This window comes from Anopheles ziemanni, chromosome 2 (assembly GCF_943734765.1).
Source record: "Anopheles ziemanni chromosome 2, idAnoZiCoDA_A2_x.2, whole genome shotgun sequence".
Classification (NCBI taxonomy): Eukaryota; Metazoa; Arthropoda; class Insecta; order Diptera; family Culicidae; genus Anopheles; species Anopheles ziemanni.
Genome location: NC_080705.1, coordinates 11,290,670 through 11,306,285, shown reverse-complemented (window position 1 = coordinate 11,306,285; position 15,616 = coordinate 11,290,670). Strand labels below are relative to the sequence as shown.

Genomic DNA, 15,616 nt, shown 5'->3' with positions numbered 1-15,616 from the left:
GGCGGACAGCCAAGGACCATCGAGCTCGGGGCCTCAAGTGGCGAGCTGTCCGGTTGAAAATTTCTCCATTATGGGGCTCCATCATCCGCGGTGCAGAAGAGCGGCCCACACGACGTGGTGGTAGGGTTGAGGGGATCCGACCATGCGGGGACGGATTTGACGGGGATGGAGCGTGCGGCGAGCAGATGCTCCGGAGCGGTCCATAACTTTGATTGATACTAATACGGCTGAGAGTTATCTTGTCAATTATTCACCACCGTACCATATTTCACGGCGTGTCCGGCATCGGGTGTTTTTCGTCGTGACCGCACGCGGGCTTTTCTGGCCGGCGGTCGGTCCACGGACGTTTTCCATTTTCCCTCCGTCATGGCCGAGCCGTTCGGGGCTCGCGGTCAGTGGAATCAAACGGACGCCCGATCGGATTGCGCATCCCGGAAGACTCTTTTGCGGGCTCTGGAGTGTGGCCTCGGTAATACGATGGCTCGCCAGCAGATACACTATGCTGCACAAAATTACTTCTCCATGAGTGAGAAGTCGAGATAATCAAATTTACTATTTTACAAAATATTGTCGAATTACAAAATTGCTTTTATGAATTGTGATAATTTAAATATCAAAACCTCTTTTCAACTATTTTCAAAACATGCTAAAGATAAGATCAAAAGTGTTGTTTTGGTGCGAATTCGCTTAAATTTAGCCACGACTGTGAACCCTTCACCGGGACGCTATAAAAGAGTGGCCGCACCGCGAACGAGCGAGTGGTGGAACCGGTGGATTAAGATGAGCAACGATGGCGCGTACGATTATGGATGCATGACACGATTAAGTCTCTCTGCAGTACTCTCGTGGCTGTCAATCGGACGGATTCACGCTGAAGTACAGTCCATCGGTGTCAATCATCTGGCCTCTATCCAATTGAGACCGTGCTTGGTTATATCCTATCGCAATGAGGACGTATTCCACTCGCTGAAGAACCACGCAGCACATTCGGCTTCGACTAATTTTTCGCAATCATACAATCGAAAGTGACGTGCAGCTTCTCCACCGTGAAGACGACCGCAAACGGCAACGACACGGACAACACGGTAACAGGTTTGGTAAGTGTTTATTGTCCAACAAACAGATGGTGGATCGATTTGCGTCGAACAGCAGAAGTAATTATTCGATCGAATTTGAAAGGCATTTAGGACGTTGTTTCACTCAGCTTATGATTTGCTTGATTGCCTTAAATGCGGTATGAGAATTCAAAAAATTACGTTGCGAGAAAGTCTTGTGAATTAGTTACTAAATAAACTTTTTGATTGTTGCACTTTTGTTTTCACTACTAACAATCGACAAAGGGCAAATTCAATCAGGTGCATCACCTACATTTCACGAAGAAGAAAGCTGAAATTTACTGGACTCTTCGTATGTTAGTTAGTTTTGAAAAGGGTCAATTCATACTGAAATTACAACAACGCATTTACAACATTTCTGCAACTAAGTTTAATTGATAAGAAAAATGAGATGTTAAGTGGAACAGTTTTGTCGCAAACCTTACAAAATACACTTTTATGAGTTGATCAATTGATGATATCGCGAATCATCATTCTCGAGTAAGACAAACCTTCGAAGTTGGTTTTGAAATGGTACCACGACATCGCACTCTCATCATCTGTTGTGTTCTGATAACGCCCGTTCAAGTTGGAATAGGTGCACTTATAGTACCACCAGGCCCCGTGTCGCTGCTCTGCGCAATTTTCGTCAGATTGGTCATTGTCGCGATCAAATGTGCTAAACTTTTCATGCCTGTTGCCTCCCATCGAATCTTTTGCTGTTCCTGAGTACTTCCTTAACTTCTTCAACGCATACATCTCGGACTCATTACCTACTTGAAACTCTGCGTACTTTGCGTAACCGTAATTTCCGTGGAAATCTTTCATTTCCACCAACAGTTCGTGGGGTTGGTTTTTGGTAATTTGATGCACGTATTCCAGCCCGAGCCAGAATTCGCCATCCAAAGCTCCGAATCCATTGCGGTACTCGGCCCAATCGCGGTAAAAATCGACCGAACCGTTGAATCTGCGCTGGATGACCGTCCAACCGCCATCGAACTTATTTTGTTCACATAAAACTTCAAATGGTTGCAAATTTAACCCTACATGAATTACGTATCGGCCGGATAGTTTCCTCACTTGTCGACACGATCGGACAGGCTTCGAAATGTGATCCTCGAGTATCTTATGGCTTTTTTTAGATAGTGTTCTCATGTGTCGTAAAGAACCGGAAAGCATATCAAGAGCAATTTGATTTTCACCTATTTTCTGAAGTTCAGTTTCCGACGTTTCCTGGAAGGTTTTTGTTTCAGCCACTTGTTGCTGCAGAATATTGTCCATTTTAGAAATTATCTGGTTCTTTACATCTTCGAATTTTGCTCGTGTGTTATCCTCACTGGTCTTCACACTCTACAAAAACCGGTTAACATAAATGACGATCAGCTTGTAATCCAAAATTGTATCTCCCACCCTTTTTGCACACTATCTTACCTTCTTCATAGATTCTTCCATTGCGTACAACTTTGTTTCGAATTTAGAGTCCATTTTCACGAACTTTTCATGTAGATGATCCAATTTCTGCAAGAGAATATCATTGTTCACACTCATCTTCCTGTGTTCTATTAATTTAGTCAAGCATTTAAAATCATCACCTCCATGTTTGTCTGCATGGTTTGCTCTACTTCTTGCAGTTTGTCTTGCAAGAAGTCCAGCTTGGTCATCAGCAATTCCATCTCAAACCCCCCAATAGCTGTTGTGGGGTGGGCTGGCATGATCACCAAAAAACACAACACCGTGAGACACACGCGAGTATTCATGATTTGCAACGTATGATCGAATCAAATCAACAAAGACGACTGAGGCTCGTGTGGTTTTGTTTATTGCAAGTAGGGAAGAAAGAACAGAAATGCAACATTGGTTCTGAGCGATAACGTATTCCATCACCAATATTGAACCAAAAGAGCCGCGAGCATATTGTTGCAAAAAAGTATTCCTGCAGGGTGATTATGCGTTTTAATCGAGATTATGGGTTTCATTTAGCAGCATAAACTTTGTTTTTAAATTGTGTTTGCTTTTTATTACATTATACACGGCTTATTTCCCTTATGTCACTAATGAAAAAAAAAAAATGCTTTTTTGAAATTTATGATCAAACTTAAAAATAATTGTTTCAGTTGGATTCTAACAAATCACCCTGTTGAACATACATTAAATCGTGCCACATAGAAAGTAAAGCGCGAAAGGAAACAATCGAGACCAGAGAAGGCCATGATTTGCTCTAAAACAGTTAAATTTTTAAAAACGTATTTAAAGTCTGTAATTTGGATCCACGTCATCCCGCAAAAAAAAACTAAAAGTAATAAAAGATAAGCCTTTAGCATGATGGAAAATGTAGGCATAATTTAGCATTTCTTATCATTTTATTAGCTAAAGAATAGAATGAGAATGAATTTACACACAAGGATAGAGCCTTCACGCGACTTTTTAGATGATCGAGGATTCAACGTATTATTCGTAGCTTTAAACGAATATTATGTCACTCTACAAGATTGGCTTCTTAAGCAGGATTTTTTTTCCCATCAACCAGCTGCATGGCATTTACTTTTCAAACTCATAAACTCTAATCGATCACCCTCGGCGGCCGACAGTTGACGAATCATCGCGTGAAGGTACGAGATCCGAGCTGCGGAGAGCTCAACCGAAGGCAACCGGACCCAACACCCGGGCCAAACTATAAGCAAACTGTCTGCCCCATCGGGCAAAGTAAATATAGCAACTACTTGGTCCGAAGCCCGGAGACGGAGGCGACTGCTTCCCATAAAGTAAATTACCCACTCTCACACCGGCCGTCCCTGGGTTCGCACTGTTTCACGCCTTGGCAACGAACATCGCGGCGATCGGACGCATCGCCACATCGCGGCTTCACGCTCACTTCGTCCCAGTCCAAACATTCTGACATGTTTACATCGCGCCAGTTTGAAGTCCGCGGTTGGGGTGGGGTGGTTGGACGGGGACCGTGCCGTGTGGGGACAATGTTTGCACCGGGCAAGCAAAACGGCTTATGCTGCACCGTGACCGCGACCACACACGACGCTCGCGCTTCCTGTAAGAAGGTGTAAAAGGTCTTCCCGCGCGGAGAGACGAGAGAGACGCCACCAACGACGCACAATTGACATTGTGTCCTCAGTACTTCATCACCGGCCTGCCTTTCGCTGTGTGTGTGTGTGTGTGTTTGTGTGCGCACGATTCGATTCATTGAGATCTTATGCTTCATTGCCGCTTTCGTCGACGGGGTGGAAAAATATTAAAAAAAAGTTGTTTGAAATCCTCCGTTTGACTACCGGTCTTTGCCTCCCAAAGACGCTTCGAAGGTGTTGAATCATAGCACAATCTCCCTCCGAAAAGCCAATTGACCGTCCCCCCACACAGTCAGCGTGCATCCAAAAATACATTCCTAGCAACAAGCTTCAACAATGTTGTTCCACGTCCGCGCGTTTCCAAAATGATCGCCGATCGATAGCACGCTGCACCCCGGGATTGGACTCAATCGTCGAATTAATTGTTGAATTCAATATTTGATTTACGTATTTATTTACACTTCCATGAAGAATAATTAGAATGCCGTTCTCCCACGGCTCCCGGTCGCGGGATGGGCTCGGGTTGCGGAATTTCTCGCCCCGGCGAGTCGCACAGTCTCCCATAACTCATTCGATTCGTAAACAAACAGGCAAGATTTACGAGAATTTTTCCTTTTCTGCCCACCAATGGCAAGACGGGGGCTGAAAGAGGGGCAGGCTCGAGCAAACGGTCGCCGATCGGGCGCCTGGGAAAGTGTTACTTGATCGAGTTCAGCCACCGGCAAACCATCATTCTGTCAGCGAAGTCGGGAAAATTTTGAGCATTACCGTATTGCAATGCAACATTTGAATTGTTCCAAACTACAGTTGATCACACAAGCTGATAATACGCGGTGAGGGATTGAATATAACACAGAAAAAATCACTTCAAACCGCTCTAGTTCACCTTTGGACGATGTATTATGGCCTCTGTTTGTTTCGGTACAATCCGAATTATTGATTCTCCTGTTCATCGTGCAAGCTAATAATGTGCAATTAATTATCGTTATAATTTACGACCAGTCGGTACGTTCTAACGCAGTCAAACGAATATTTGGGCCACGCCAGACGAGTGGCAACGCCGGGATGATTGATGGTACGGTTGTAATGATTGCTACTCGACCATAGTAAAAGCATCGGGGGGTTGCGGTTTTAGTTAGCATCGGACGACATGCAACCATCATTAATAGCACGGCGTCAGTGAACTGGTTGTTCCACATCTGGCGATGGATTACATTTGCCTGGCAACGCGCAACAATTCATCGGTTCATCGATATGAATTTAATTAGAACGTGCAACCGATACCTAACAAGAGTGTTGAGTTGCGTAAAACGATAGAAAAAGAGAAATAAACGCCACAGTTTACCACGAAAGAAAATACAATATTTTGTCATCGTGTAATACCGACTTAAGTTGATCTTTTGAAATAGTTTTCCTCTTAACCCTTACAGTTGCAATCAAATATAAAACATAATTGATAAACAAGTTAATTAAAAAACTATAAAAAGAATACGGTGGTAGTCAACCTTACTATTTTTTATTTTATTTAAAAAAAATAAAATATCATACCATATGGCCAAAGGCAACCGGTCTACCGAAATCCTGGAAAGCTCGTGTATCAGTAAAAAAGTTATGATTTAAAAGATCAAAAACATAAAACAGCCGATTGTCGACATTTTATGAGCATCTTTTACGAATTGCACTGAATGATGATTGTGATACGAACTGGTGATTGGAATTGGAGCAAACTGGTGGGAAAAATTAAATCCTTCCCGGATTTCTTGTGATCTGACACACGACGACATGAAAGTCAAGATAATTAAATTCAACTGTACCGGTGGTGCATTCCTAAAGTCAAGAAAATATGATTCAAGTGATCTTTCGCAGCTAGCAAAGGTGCTTTGCGCGCTTAAAAATGTAGCAAAAGCTGATTCAAGAACAAGAAGCTGACATGAAAAATAAGATAAAAAAGATTTAAAAAAAGTAAAAATAACCCAAACGAGTCAAAAGATGACGAAAGACGCAAAACGAAGTAGATCAGAAAAGAGAGTTGGAAAGAGATTTGAAGAAACAATAATATCTCAGAAAAAGCAGTCTTCATAAAGATCATAAATTTCATCCTAAGCTGACAATTATGGAGTACATTGACCGTATTTACACCTTCTCGCCAGTGACAGTCGCACGCTTCGCTGGCGACTCGATTTTTCAACCGAACAGCCTTCCAAATCACTGAAACCTGCTGATCAATCCTGGAAAGTTGTCATTCGCCGTACAAAAATAAAACAGAAAAAGATGGAATGAAGAAAGTCCCCCCCCCTCGCTTAAAGACTATGGCGCAAAACTAACAAACATATACTCCAAATTGATCCGCCATACGCCGGTGGAAAAGTGAGCGAAAATGGGTGACAGTTATGTTTCACCTCTTCGGTTCTTCAACCTGCCGCCCGCCCTTGGTTTGCGCAGCCGGTTTTTTGATCCGGCTCAGCGCCGCCGGTGCAAATTGCGGCGCACTCTGGGAATGGGAGCTATAAATTTCGCACGAAGGTCGTAAAATTTTACAACATTTTTATTAGCAAACGATACACCTCCCGGGCTGTGATCGAAGGCCGAATGGGGCTGATCGGGATCGTGGGGCGATCGTGGATGGAGTTGGGGAATTGTATGTTTGTGATGGTGAAAGGATGCTGGTTTCCGTACTTCATCAAACTTCGATCGCTGCACGATAAAATGTCTTGCAATAAATATATTTCAATTAAAAAGAGTTGAGGCGATCAATCAACACCAAATCATTGTAAATGTATCATCTAACACACTTTATAAAATTACAAATTCCGCATCACATTCACAAGGAGTATCCTTTTCTTCAAACGTACTTAGCAAAAAACATTACCTCGCCCGGTTGCCAATTGCGAGGTGAACCACACGGGCACCGCATTCGTGCACGCCTGCCGACATAGGAAATCGTAATTAATTCATGAATTATTGTCAACTTCGCCTTGTCAATCGCACGCTTGCGATAAATCTCCTGCCGGGCTGCCGGCGTGCGCTGAGGCTGCCGGAATCCGGGAAGAAGCCACCGTCTAATTAGTATTTTCAGCGTGTAAATCTTCCCGATTTTCAATTAGATTAATCACCCGGGGGCCCAGCGGTAATCACGTAACTTTGTCGAACCGTTTCATCGACTCGACTCGGCTCGCCATCCCGGGGAAAACGCACCGTCGTCGTCGTCGGCGTCGTCGGCGTGGTCGTCGCCGATGTCGTTGGGCAACCGCACATCCGGAGCGCCAGCGTCGTCGGTCGCCAGTCGGATGGCGAGCGCCGACCGGCTCACTACACGGAATGGGTTGGTAATGCATCCGGATGCATCGGATGCCGCCGATACGTAACACGGAAATCTTGCACTCAGACTCAATAAATTATCCATGGCACAATTGAAATGCATTCTGGTGCAATCTTCTTCCCTTGCGCGCCCGGCGGACGGGGCACTTCGAACCGGGTGTTCGATTGCGAATCGGACTCGGCCTTAGTGTGAGGAAGTGTTTAGGGTAATTAAGCCGTACGCATCGGAACGCCACCCGCATCGGCGTATGCAGGGATGCGATCCGGATGAGACGAGTTTAGAATAACGATAAAGCCAGCTGCTGCAGTATTCTAGATCCGTATTAGTAAGAAGATTTCATGTGTTATTTAATTGTTGACTCTCTATTATTGGTGTTTATTTTATTGTGTTGATTCATTCAACTGAAAATGTTCAGATTAACCAAAAATTTAATGTGATTTATCGATGAGGAATTGAGAGCTTGGTTTAACCGGAAATTTAATATGATTTAGTGACGAAAATATAAAAGTTTGGATTAAAACACGTATGATAATTTTAAACTTTGTCATGTTTTGTAACGTGTTGACATTAACTAAAATTATCTGATGAATGACATTTACCAACACTCAAAAACCAACAAATCTGGTATCAACTGACACGCGCTGTTTTTCGAGTCACTTTGCTGAGATGATCGACCAATACTAAAACAAGAAACAATCGTTATCTGGGAGGCAACAAAAAAAAACCGTTGAATAAACAGCGTGATATTTTTTACTACTCAGCAGCGGGTAATCCAGTTTTTTATGGTCAATGTGCGACTGTGTATGTAAACTCACCACCTCCCCCTCTTCAACAGCATCTTGGATCGCGGACACACATGCACGTACGATCGTAATTCTTAAGATTATTTGCATAATTAGCGAATTGATAATCGATTCCATTAATTCCGCACCGGACGGTGTCCCGAAACCGTACGCTGTGTGCTTGATTGGACTGATTTCTCCTCGGGTCTTGACCGGGGACGCGAAGGCATCATTTTTAATACGCTTCATTTCGGGCCCCCCCGAACCTTTCGGGTGACATTAAGACACGCCGGGGACGGATCGAAAATGTTAATGGAATGTTGGTGATTTATTGAATTCACTTTGTTGTGTAGGAAAATATGACGGGGTTTCGTGGGCTAGCGGTGGAGCGTGCTGTTTTGTCGGTTGATGGAATGGAGCTCACCGAAAGGAAATCTGGAGAACCGATGAAACACCATATCGAAAAAAGCTCACGACACCCGAAGGTGAACGAAACCGGAGGGGAGAGGAGGCTGGGGATCGTTACGAGCCCGTTCCATTCCACCGCAGCAGGATGGAGGCTCTTAAAAATTATGATTCAAAAATTCAAACCCGCAAATCTTCGGAAATCCCTCCCCACGGACCGATCGCCCGCTTTGGAAGCGCGGTCAGCGTAAATCACGATAACGTTTATGATTCCGATCTCCCGGTGATGGGCAGGCCGTGGTTGCATATGTAGATCGATCGCCCAATCGGTCGCCTGGTAGCGGATCGTTGAGTAAACAGGCATTCGAAACGTAACGGTCGGAGGAGGGCGCAGAGGCGTAAATCTTCCACTCGCGGTCGCTGCTTCCGAACGCTGGAGGCACTGGACCCAAATGAAACCGTTTCGGTCCATTTCAGTCCACCGGCGACGAATTGCGTCCGCCATCGATCGGTGACAGGAGGTGGTCGTGGTTGCTCACCGGTTGGTGTTTTTCGTTCGGTGACCACCGATAGGCGATCGACACGATCCATCCTACCCCCTTGCTGCTCGACGGGGGGCTCGAAAACATTAGTATTCGAACAGGAATAGCTTACGAATGCGCACGCGGAACGGAGAAAGGTTTTCGTCGGTTGGAGACGTTGACAACGTAACACTGGCGCAAGACGATGTCGTGTCGTTATGGTTGGAATTTGTCGGCTGAACAGGGTCGGTTGGGCTTGGGCTTTTAGAAAAGCCTTCGAGTTGAACCTGCAGCGGTGCGTGAATCAATCAACCGAGATTAATTGAGCCAATTTGAGCTACCTGCGCAGGTGCTCAATTGGGACGGCTAAATGAGTATAAATAAGTTAACGTCATCAAGCAATATTTAATCTATGCAACTATGTTACATCAATTAAAAAAAACTTAAAGCTCTCAAGGTAGGTGAGTTGGAGTGTTGAATTAATTTGTGCTTAACATTGATTATTTATGCGAAATAGTGGATCTCTTGTAATAGAAAGATAGGTTTAAATCACTACTTTGTTATTTAAGTTAAGAAGCTAGTAAAAATATGCATACGCTGCATATTAAAAGTAATATAAAAGTAAGATTTACAGTACAAATTATGTAAATCTATTATGGTAAGATATTACATTTTCAACAGGCTGTTGAATAAATGGTGCAGCAACGAACTGGATTATAACTGGAGGCAATTATTAGAACTGCACAAACACATTTCAAGATTGATGTTTTTTTATTGCTGACGAAAAAATGTTATTTAACATCTATTACCGCTTCAATTAAGATCGACCAATTGAATACTCCTGTATCCTATAAGCATCATTTTTTCATTCTGAAACACCAGGCGTCTCCACTTGTATCTTCGTATCTGAACGGTTCCTTTAATCTAAATTTCTTTAAGATATTCCTGCAGTGTGAATCTGTTTTTTAAGACACTTTCTTGCAATCCCATCGGAATCGGGCCAGTTCGTGTGCACGCAACCCATTCATCAAACGAAACCATACGTCAATTAGGTGAAACTTTGCTCCACCACCAACACCCGCAGCCTGCATGTATCGATTGGTGGTGTAAAAGTGGAATGAAAATATTCACACAATCTGCCAGTGTGGTGTAAATCATCCGTTTCCGTTTTGAGTCCACCATATACCCTCTCCCCTTTCCCTCTTTCCCGCCCTAACGCTTGTTCTTTTCCCAAACAAACCCACGGGCAGCTCAACGGGGTATGATCGAAAACAGCCGACGGTCAACACCCACACGGTTTACATTTATTAAGTTTTCATCCTTCCCGACCGAACCCTCGCCGGTGGCAACGGGTCGTCAGTGAAGTAAAGCTTCTTTGCATGCTTCCTCTGGAGTTGAAAAAGGAGAAACGGAATGAAACACCATCCCTCATATGAAAGACAGCCGGGCTCGTCCAGGCTCGTTGCTGAAGCACTGCCTCTGGAACATGCTCTCATCATGCAGAGTCTAATGAATTAAACCAGCGAATGGGTGAATCGGAAGACACAAAGTTCGAGATTTACTGAAAACGAAGACTTCGAAGTGGTTCGCGATTTCCTCCCCCACTAGCTCATGCTGGTTGATGGACATACGAATACAGCAATAGGTTGTATTTAGCGTTATGTAAATCAGCAAACCTTCCATCATTTTGCTTTCCTTCTTATTCCCGTCGATGGATTGTTTTATGTCACGAAGACAGAAAGCTGTAGCCGTATATGGATTGAGTTTGATGGGAAATGTTTCTTATGCCAATACAATGCACAAATGTATGGTTTCGAAACACCATGTTCTAATGAAATTCCGTGGCATTATTTGGATTATAGTAATCAAGTTTTCGACGCTAGAAAAATTAAAACTCATCAACAATTTGAAAGCTGCATTTCATTTTTCTATGAATGCAAACAAACCTCAAATAATATTTGATAAAAAATTGATGGTTTGAAACCAACGCTTGCATATACATTTTAGTGAATGAAATTTAACTACCATCACTGTTGACACAAATGAAAACTATTATCCAAGTGTCGTCACCTTCAAACAGACACCGTTTCCCCTATATGACGGTGATTGATGGGAGCTTCAAAGTTCTGCATAGCATAGTTTACCAGAAATGCGCCTAACAAATGAATAATAGAAATTTCAATGATTTCCTTCATGCAACTCGGAGATTCCCTTAAAACTAAAACCGTCACTTTTCAACCCCGGGAAAGGTGCGAAAAATGTAGGAGATGGGGCACGGGAAAGCGATCCGTCGGGAGGTTCGTGTCGACAGGACTCCATCATGAACGTCAAAATTAGAAAATTTATCCTTTCCACAAATTGTTATTTATTGCTCCGGCATGTGCACCGGCGGGCGCTAGAAGACGTCGGAGCATATTCCGCGCCAAAGTTATGCTTCATTCAGGCTTGTAAGTTTGGCCCTCGGAGGGAAAATTAAAACCACCTTTGCAAGCGCAAGGGTAGGTGGGGGCAACCCGAGAGCCGTGCTAACAATCCGATCCCGGTGCCCGGTGCGCGGATCGTAAGGGATTCCCCACACCACGCGCTAGCTGCCACCGGTTACACATACCGCCATTGTTACCGTCGCGTGTTCGGCTGTAGTTTATTCTCACTTACCCGACTCGTTACTCACTAGCGAATCAGTCCGTGTTCGGGGTTCCACCGTGGGACCGTGGATGTCTCCGGTTCGCCGGGTTCGCGGTTCAAATGGCACAAATGAGAGGAGTGGAAGTGATGGGGGTAGTGTATCGTGCCGTCAGAGGTCCTGATTTAAGTGCCGCATACAATGAACCCACGGTATTTGCGCGGTGGCGCTAATGCCATGAAGCTGTCGTACATTTTACAATACATCAAGTGATTCCAACGAGACAGGGATATGCGGGGGAATCGTGGGAGGGAGGAAGAACGGTCCTTCGATCCTTTGTGGGTGAGTCGATTTATTCGTTTCTCGTGTACAAATGTGTGGTTTATCATAGAGCCGAGACGCAATTAACTACAGTTGATTTATTCAATTCCTCGACAAAATAAAGTTAAATACAATAAAGATGGTACATTTGAGTTCGCCAAATTTTTTTAAAAACTAGCATTGGATTTTTCATAATTTTTAATTTCTAATTAACTGATTCAAAAACCATTTGTTATTACCTCAAGTAAAACCGAATACATTTCTCACATTCAAAGCACTAAAAATCGAACTTGTACGTTGCTTATATGCTGGATTGATTAGAAATAAAGAAATAAAGACAAAAACAAAACTAAAACAGCAAACCACCTATAACGGAAGAAAAAAGCGAACAAAAATAAACAAAACATAAAACAGAAGGAAAAGATCGCCGACGCATGGTAAAAAAGGTGAGAAGAGTGTCAAGCAAAGAAGTTAAAACCAAACACAGTCACATAAAGAAGTGTGGAAGATCGGATCAGTAAAAGAAAGAAAGACAGACAAGAAAGGGACACTGTTTAGCATGGTCGAGAATGTACTCATTGCCGGTTGCAGTTGGTACTAAATAATTGTAACTCAATTTGAATGCCGGCATGTTCACTTCCATGTCTAAGCCGGGTGGGTGGCCGGTCGAAGAAGAAGGTACCACAGGAAAGTTCCCGGACGTGCACTGTTGGTCAAGAATCGGTGAGGGATACAGACCCTTGCAGATGGTTTCGCCACCGAACCGGATGCAAGAGAGGACTCTGACATTCAAGCTGCAAGGATTAAGAAGGGACATGGGGTAGGGCAGGGAGGGGACATGGTTTGTATGCATCATGCATCGTACGTAAGCTATCGGAAACACTGCTACCGGAAAGTTCCGGAGCGCTCGCAACACGACGAGTGTGCGTCCACCAAAATCGTGACAACTCCGGGAAGTGCGAATGAACGAACCAAAGGACGCGGACGCCCAGCGGCTGACTGACGTCGTATTTATTGCCCTACCGAAACCCGTCGGCGACAGTTCGTTTCGGTTGTCCATCGACAGATGCTGAATTATTGAACCAAACCCAGTGCACGATTGCAATCTGCTTATCGGCGCTGCACTTGCGTCGTGCGCCGATTGATTCACGATTGCACTGTTTTCAGTTTTCTTTCTACCATCGATCGAACCATCTGAAACCTTTGCGGACGCACTTCCATCAAAGTGAGACATCCCAATTTACCCCAAAGTGGTCAATTGATGGATCCTCGAGGCCTTCTTGTGCCCGGCGACGAAAGACAACCATCGGCGGACCGCATCCTAAATGCCGACGACGATCCCCGGGAGATACCGAGGTTACGAATGGAACGCAAAAGCGGACGCTAAAAAAATGCTAAGCCAACCGAAATGTGTCGCCCGTTGACATGTGACCGCCATGAATCTGTTTCTGTCCGTCAACCCCCGGTCAACTACGTCCGGTTCCCTAATGCCTGTGCGGACTGCATGGTGCAACTTTTCGTACGGTGACAATTAGAAGTGACTTCCAGTGTGGTCGGGCATGGGGGTGAACAGCAGAGCTCAAGGAACGGGAACCGACCGTCCCTGCAAAGGACGTGGGAAGACACTGCTCCTGCTGCTGGTGCTGGTGCTGCTGAAGGGAAAGAATCCCGGAAAGCTGACAGGTAAAGTGGTCAGAACGTGACGTGCACATGCGGACATGTACGAATCGCAAATTCGTCTCCGAAGGAAGCAATAACTTTCCACCGAAAAAGGGAGCTTTGTCAGGCGTCGTGTGGGTTAGAAGCAAGTGATTAATTGAGGGTTGAACGTGAAGAAGCTGACCGCAGTGCAGTGTCGAGCCATGTGGATGTTTGATGTTTGATTAAAAACCGTTGCGCAAGTTAATTTTAATTTAACTTTCAAGAGATCTGTTTCAGGAAAACGATAACGATTACAAATAATTTTAAAATTTGTTTTTCAAATAATGGTAATTTTTTAATATTCTAAAAATCATAACAATTTGTATAAAGGATTTGAAAACTGTTTTCTCTCATTGAAAGTAAGCCACTTCAACCTGATTGTTCAACGTGGATGCTATATTTATGATCGCTTTTCACGCAACCCTCTGCCTTCACGTCATTCATGTGCGATCAAATAGCGCTAGTTGTGTGATGAGCAAAACGCAACGTCTTCCTCCTTCCTGCCAGCAAAAGGGAAGCGTGCTAATTGAGAGCAAGGTTTAAGGGCCTATCACTGTTCCGAAGATAAAACAGCTGAATGTCCAACGTGTGGCGTTGCTGTCCATTTTTCCCTACAGTCTTTCTGTGCCCAAAAGTTCTGTGGCGTGTCTTCAATCCATCCGAACGGTGACGTGCGTGGAATTTGTACTTCTGGGTATCAACTTTGCCTTCAGTCTTTGCCGGTCCGGCTTAAGCGGGATACCGGGGAGGGAGTATGGAAGGGGGCTAGTGTTTTGGAAAACTCCAGTGCAAAGTGGAAATTATTTATGCCGCCAGTTTTATCTTCATGTCACCTGACGGAAAACTGAGCGGGAGTGAAAAGAACACGGAGGACCGGACCATGCGAACAACCAACGGGGCCACGTGGTGCATGGTGCCTTTCTCTTTTTTCACTCCCTCCCACCCTCCCTTTTAGTCTCGCTCTATTTTCCCTACCGGAATGGCACCTCGGAGACACCGGTCAGTTGCATGCCGAGTGAAATCCGGGCGAGTCCGGCCGGTCCGGTGCTTGCATGTTGCCGGTAGAAATCAAACAATCTGTCACAGTCTGTCTACTTAGGAAGGTGATTTGCTGCCGCATGAGGATAATCCATCTCGTCAGAATTAGCATAACGTGACACGCTCTACTTTTTTTTTTGTCTTCCCCGGGGGAGGAAAATCGGAAACGGAACTGCAACCTAACGAGTCGGCTAACGAAGTCAAGGGTGCACTTGGAAAATTGCAACTTTCTCGAGGCGTTTAAGTGCATTTGTTAAACCTTGACGCTATCTTTGTTTTTTTTCCAGTCTCATTGACCTTTGGCAAGAGGTATAAGCAAGAACTACACCAAACGAAAGCTTACAGTTCGCAAAACAGCGTCGTTACGATCGTTTATTAATTTCTCAAAATTAAGAAATTTCTCATCGACCGTAGCGCAAAACATGAGCTTTATAATTTTATCACTCACATATTTCATCCGCACCGTGGGTGTGAAGGAATGGCTTTTATGCATGTGTTTTTTTATTGTAGCTTCAGGAACCGAAAAAAAGGAAAGAGAAAAATCATTCACGGTTATGTGTTCCTTGTAGACGTAGGCTTTTGGCTGGCGAAGACGAACCGGCACTGGGAACGGTATAACGACCACAAAAAAAAAAAAAAAACAAAGCGCATACACTCAACTCATACACAAAAACAGAAAACAAAACATCTAAAACGTGGCACCGAAAGACTCATAAATCTCGGGAGAATATTATA

General features: G+C 44.2%; 1 protein-coding gene across 1 annotated transcript; it reads right to left on the bottom strand.

Moving 5' to 3' along the window:
* Positions 1–1,562: 1,562 nt before the first annotated feature.
* On the bottom strand, positions 1,563–2,642 carry LOC131292929 (ficolin-1-like). Its single transcript, XM_058321029.1, has 3 exons — positions 2,526–2,642; positions 2,297–2,444; positions 1,563–2,113 (listed from the first exon to the last, which is right to left on the bottom strand). Exons 1-3 carry the CDS (start codon positions 2,640–2,642, stop codon positions 1,563–1,565), a joined length of 816 nt encoding a protein of 271 aa, XP_058177012.1.
* Positions 2,643–15,616: the final 12,974 nt, after the last annotated feature.

What these genes read in the sequence shown, in the direction of transcription:
- LOC131292929 (XM_058321029.1), bottom strand. Translation starts at nt 2,642, where the DNA reads ATGAGTGTGAACAATGATATTCTCTTGCAGAAATTGGATCATCTACAT. An exon ending in TGGAAGAATCTATGAAGAAG is followed by an intron (nt 2,445 to 2,525) that starts GTAAGATAGTGT and finishes CGGTTTTTGTAG; the next exon opens with AGTGTGAAGACCAGTGAGGA. An exon ending in AACTGAACTTCAGAAAATAG is followed by an intron (nt 2,114 to 2,296) that starts GTGAAAATCAAA and finishes AACCATTTGAAG; the next exon opens with TTTTATGTGAACAAAATAAG.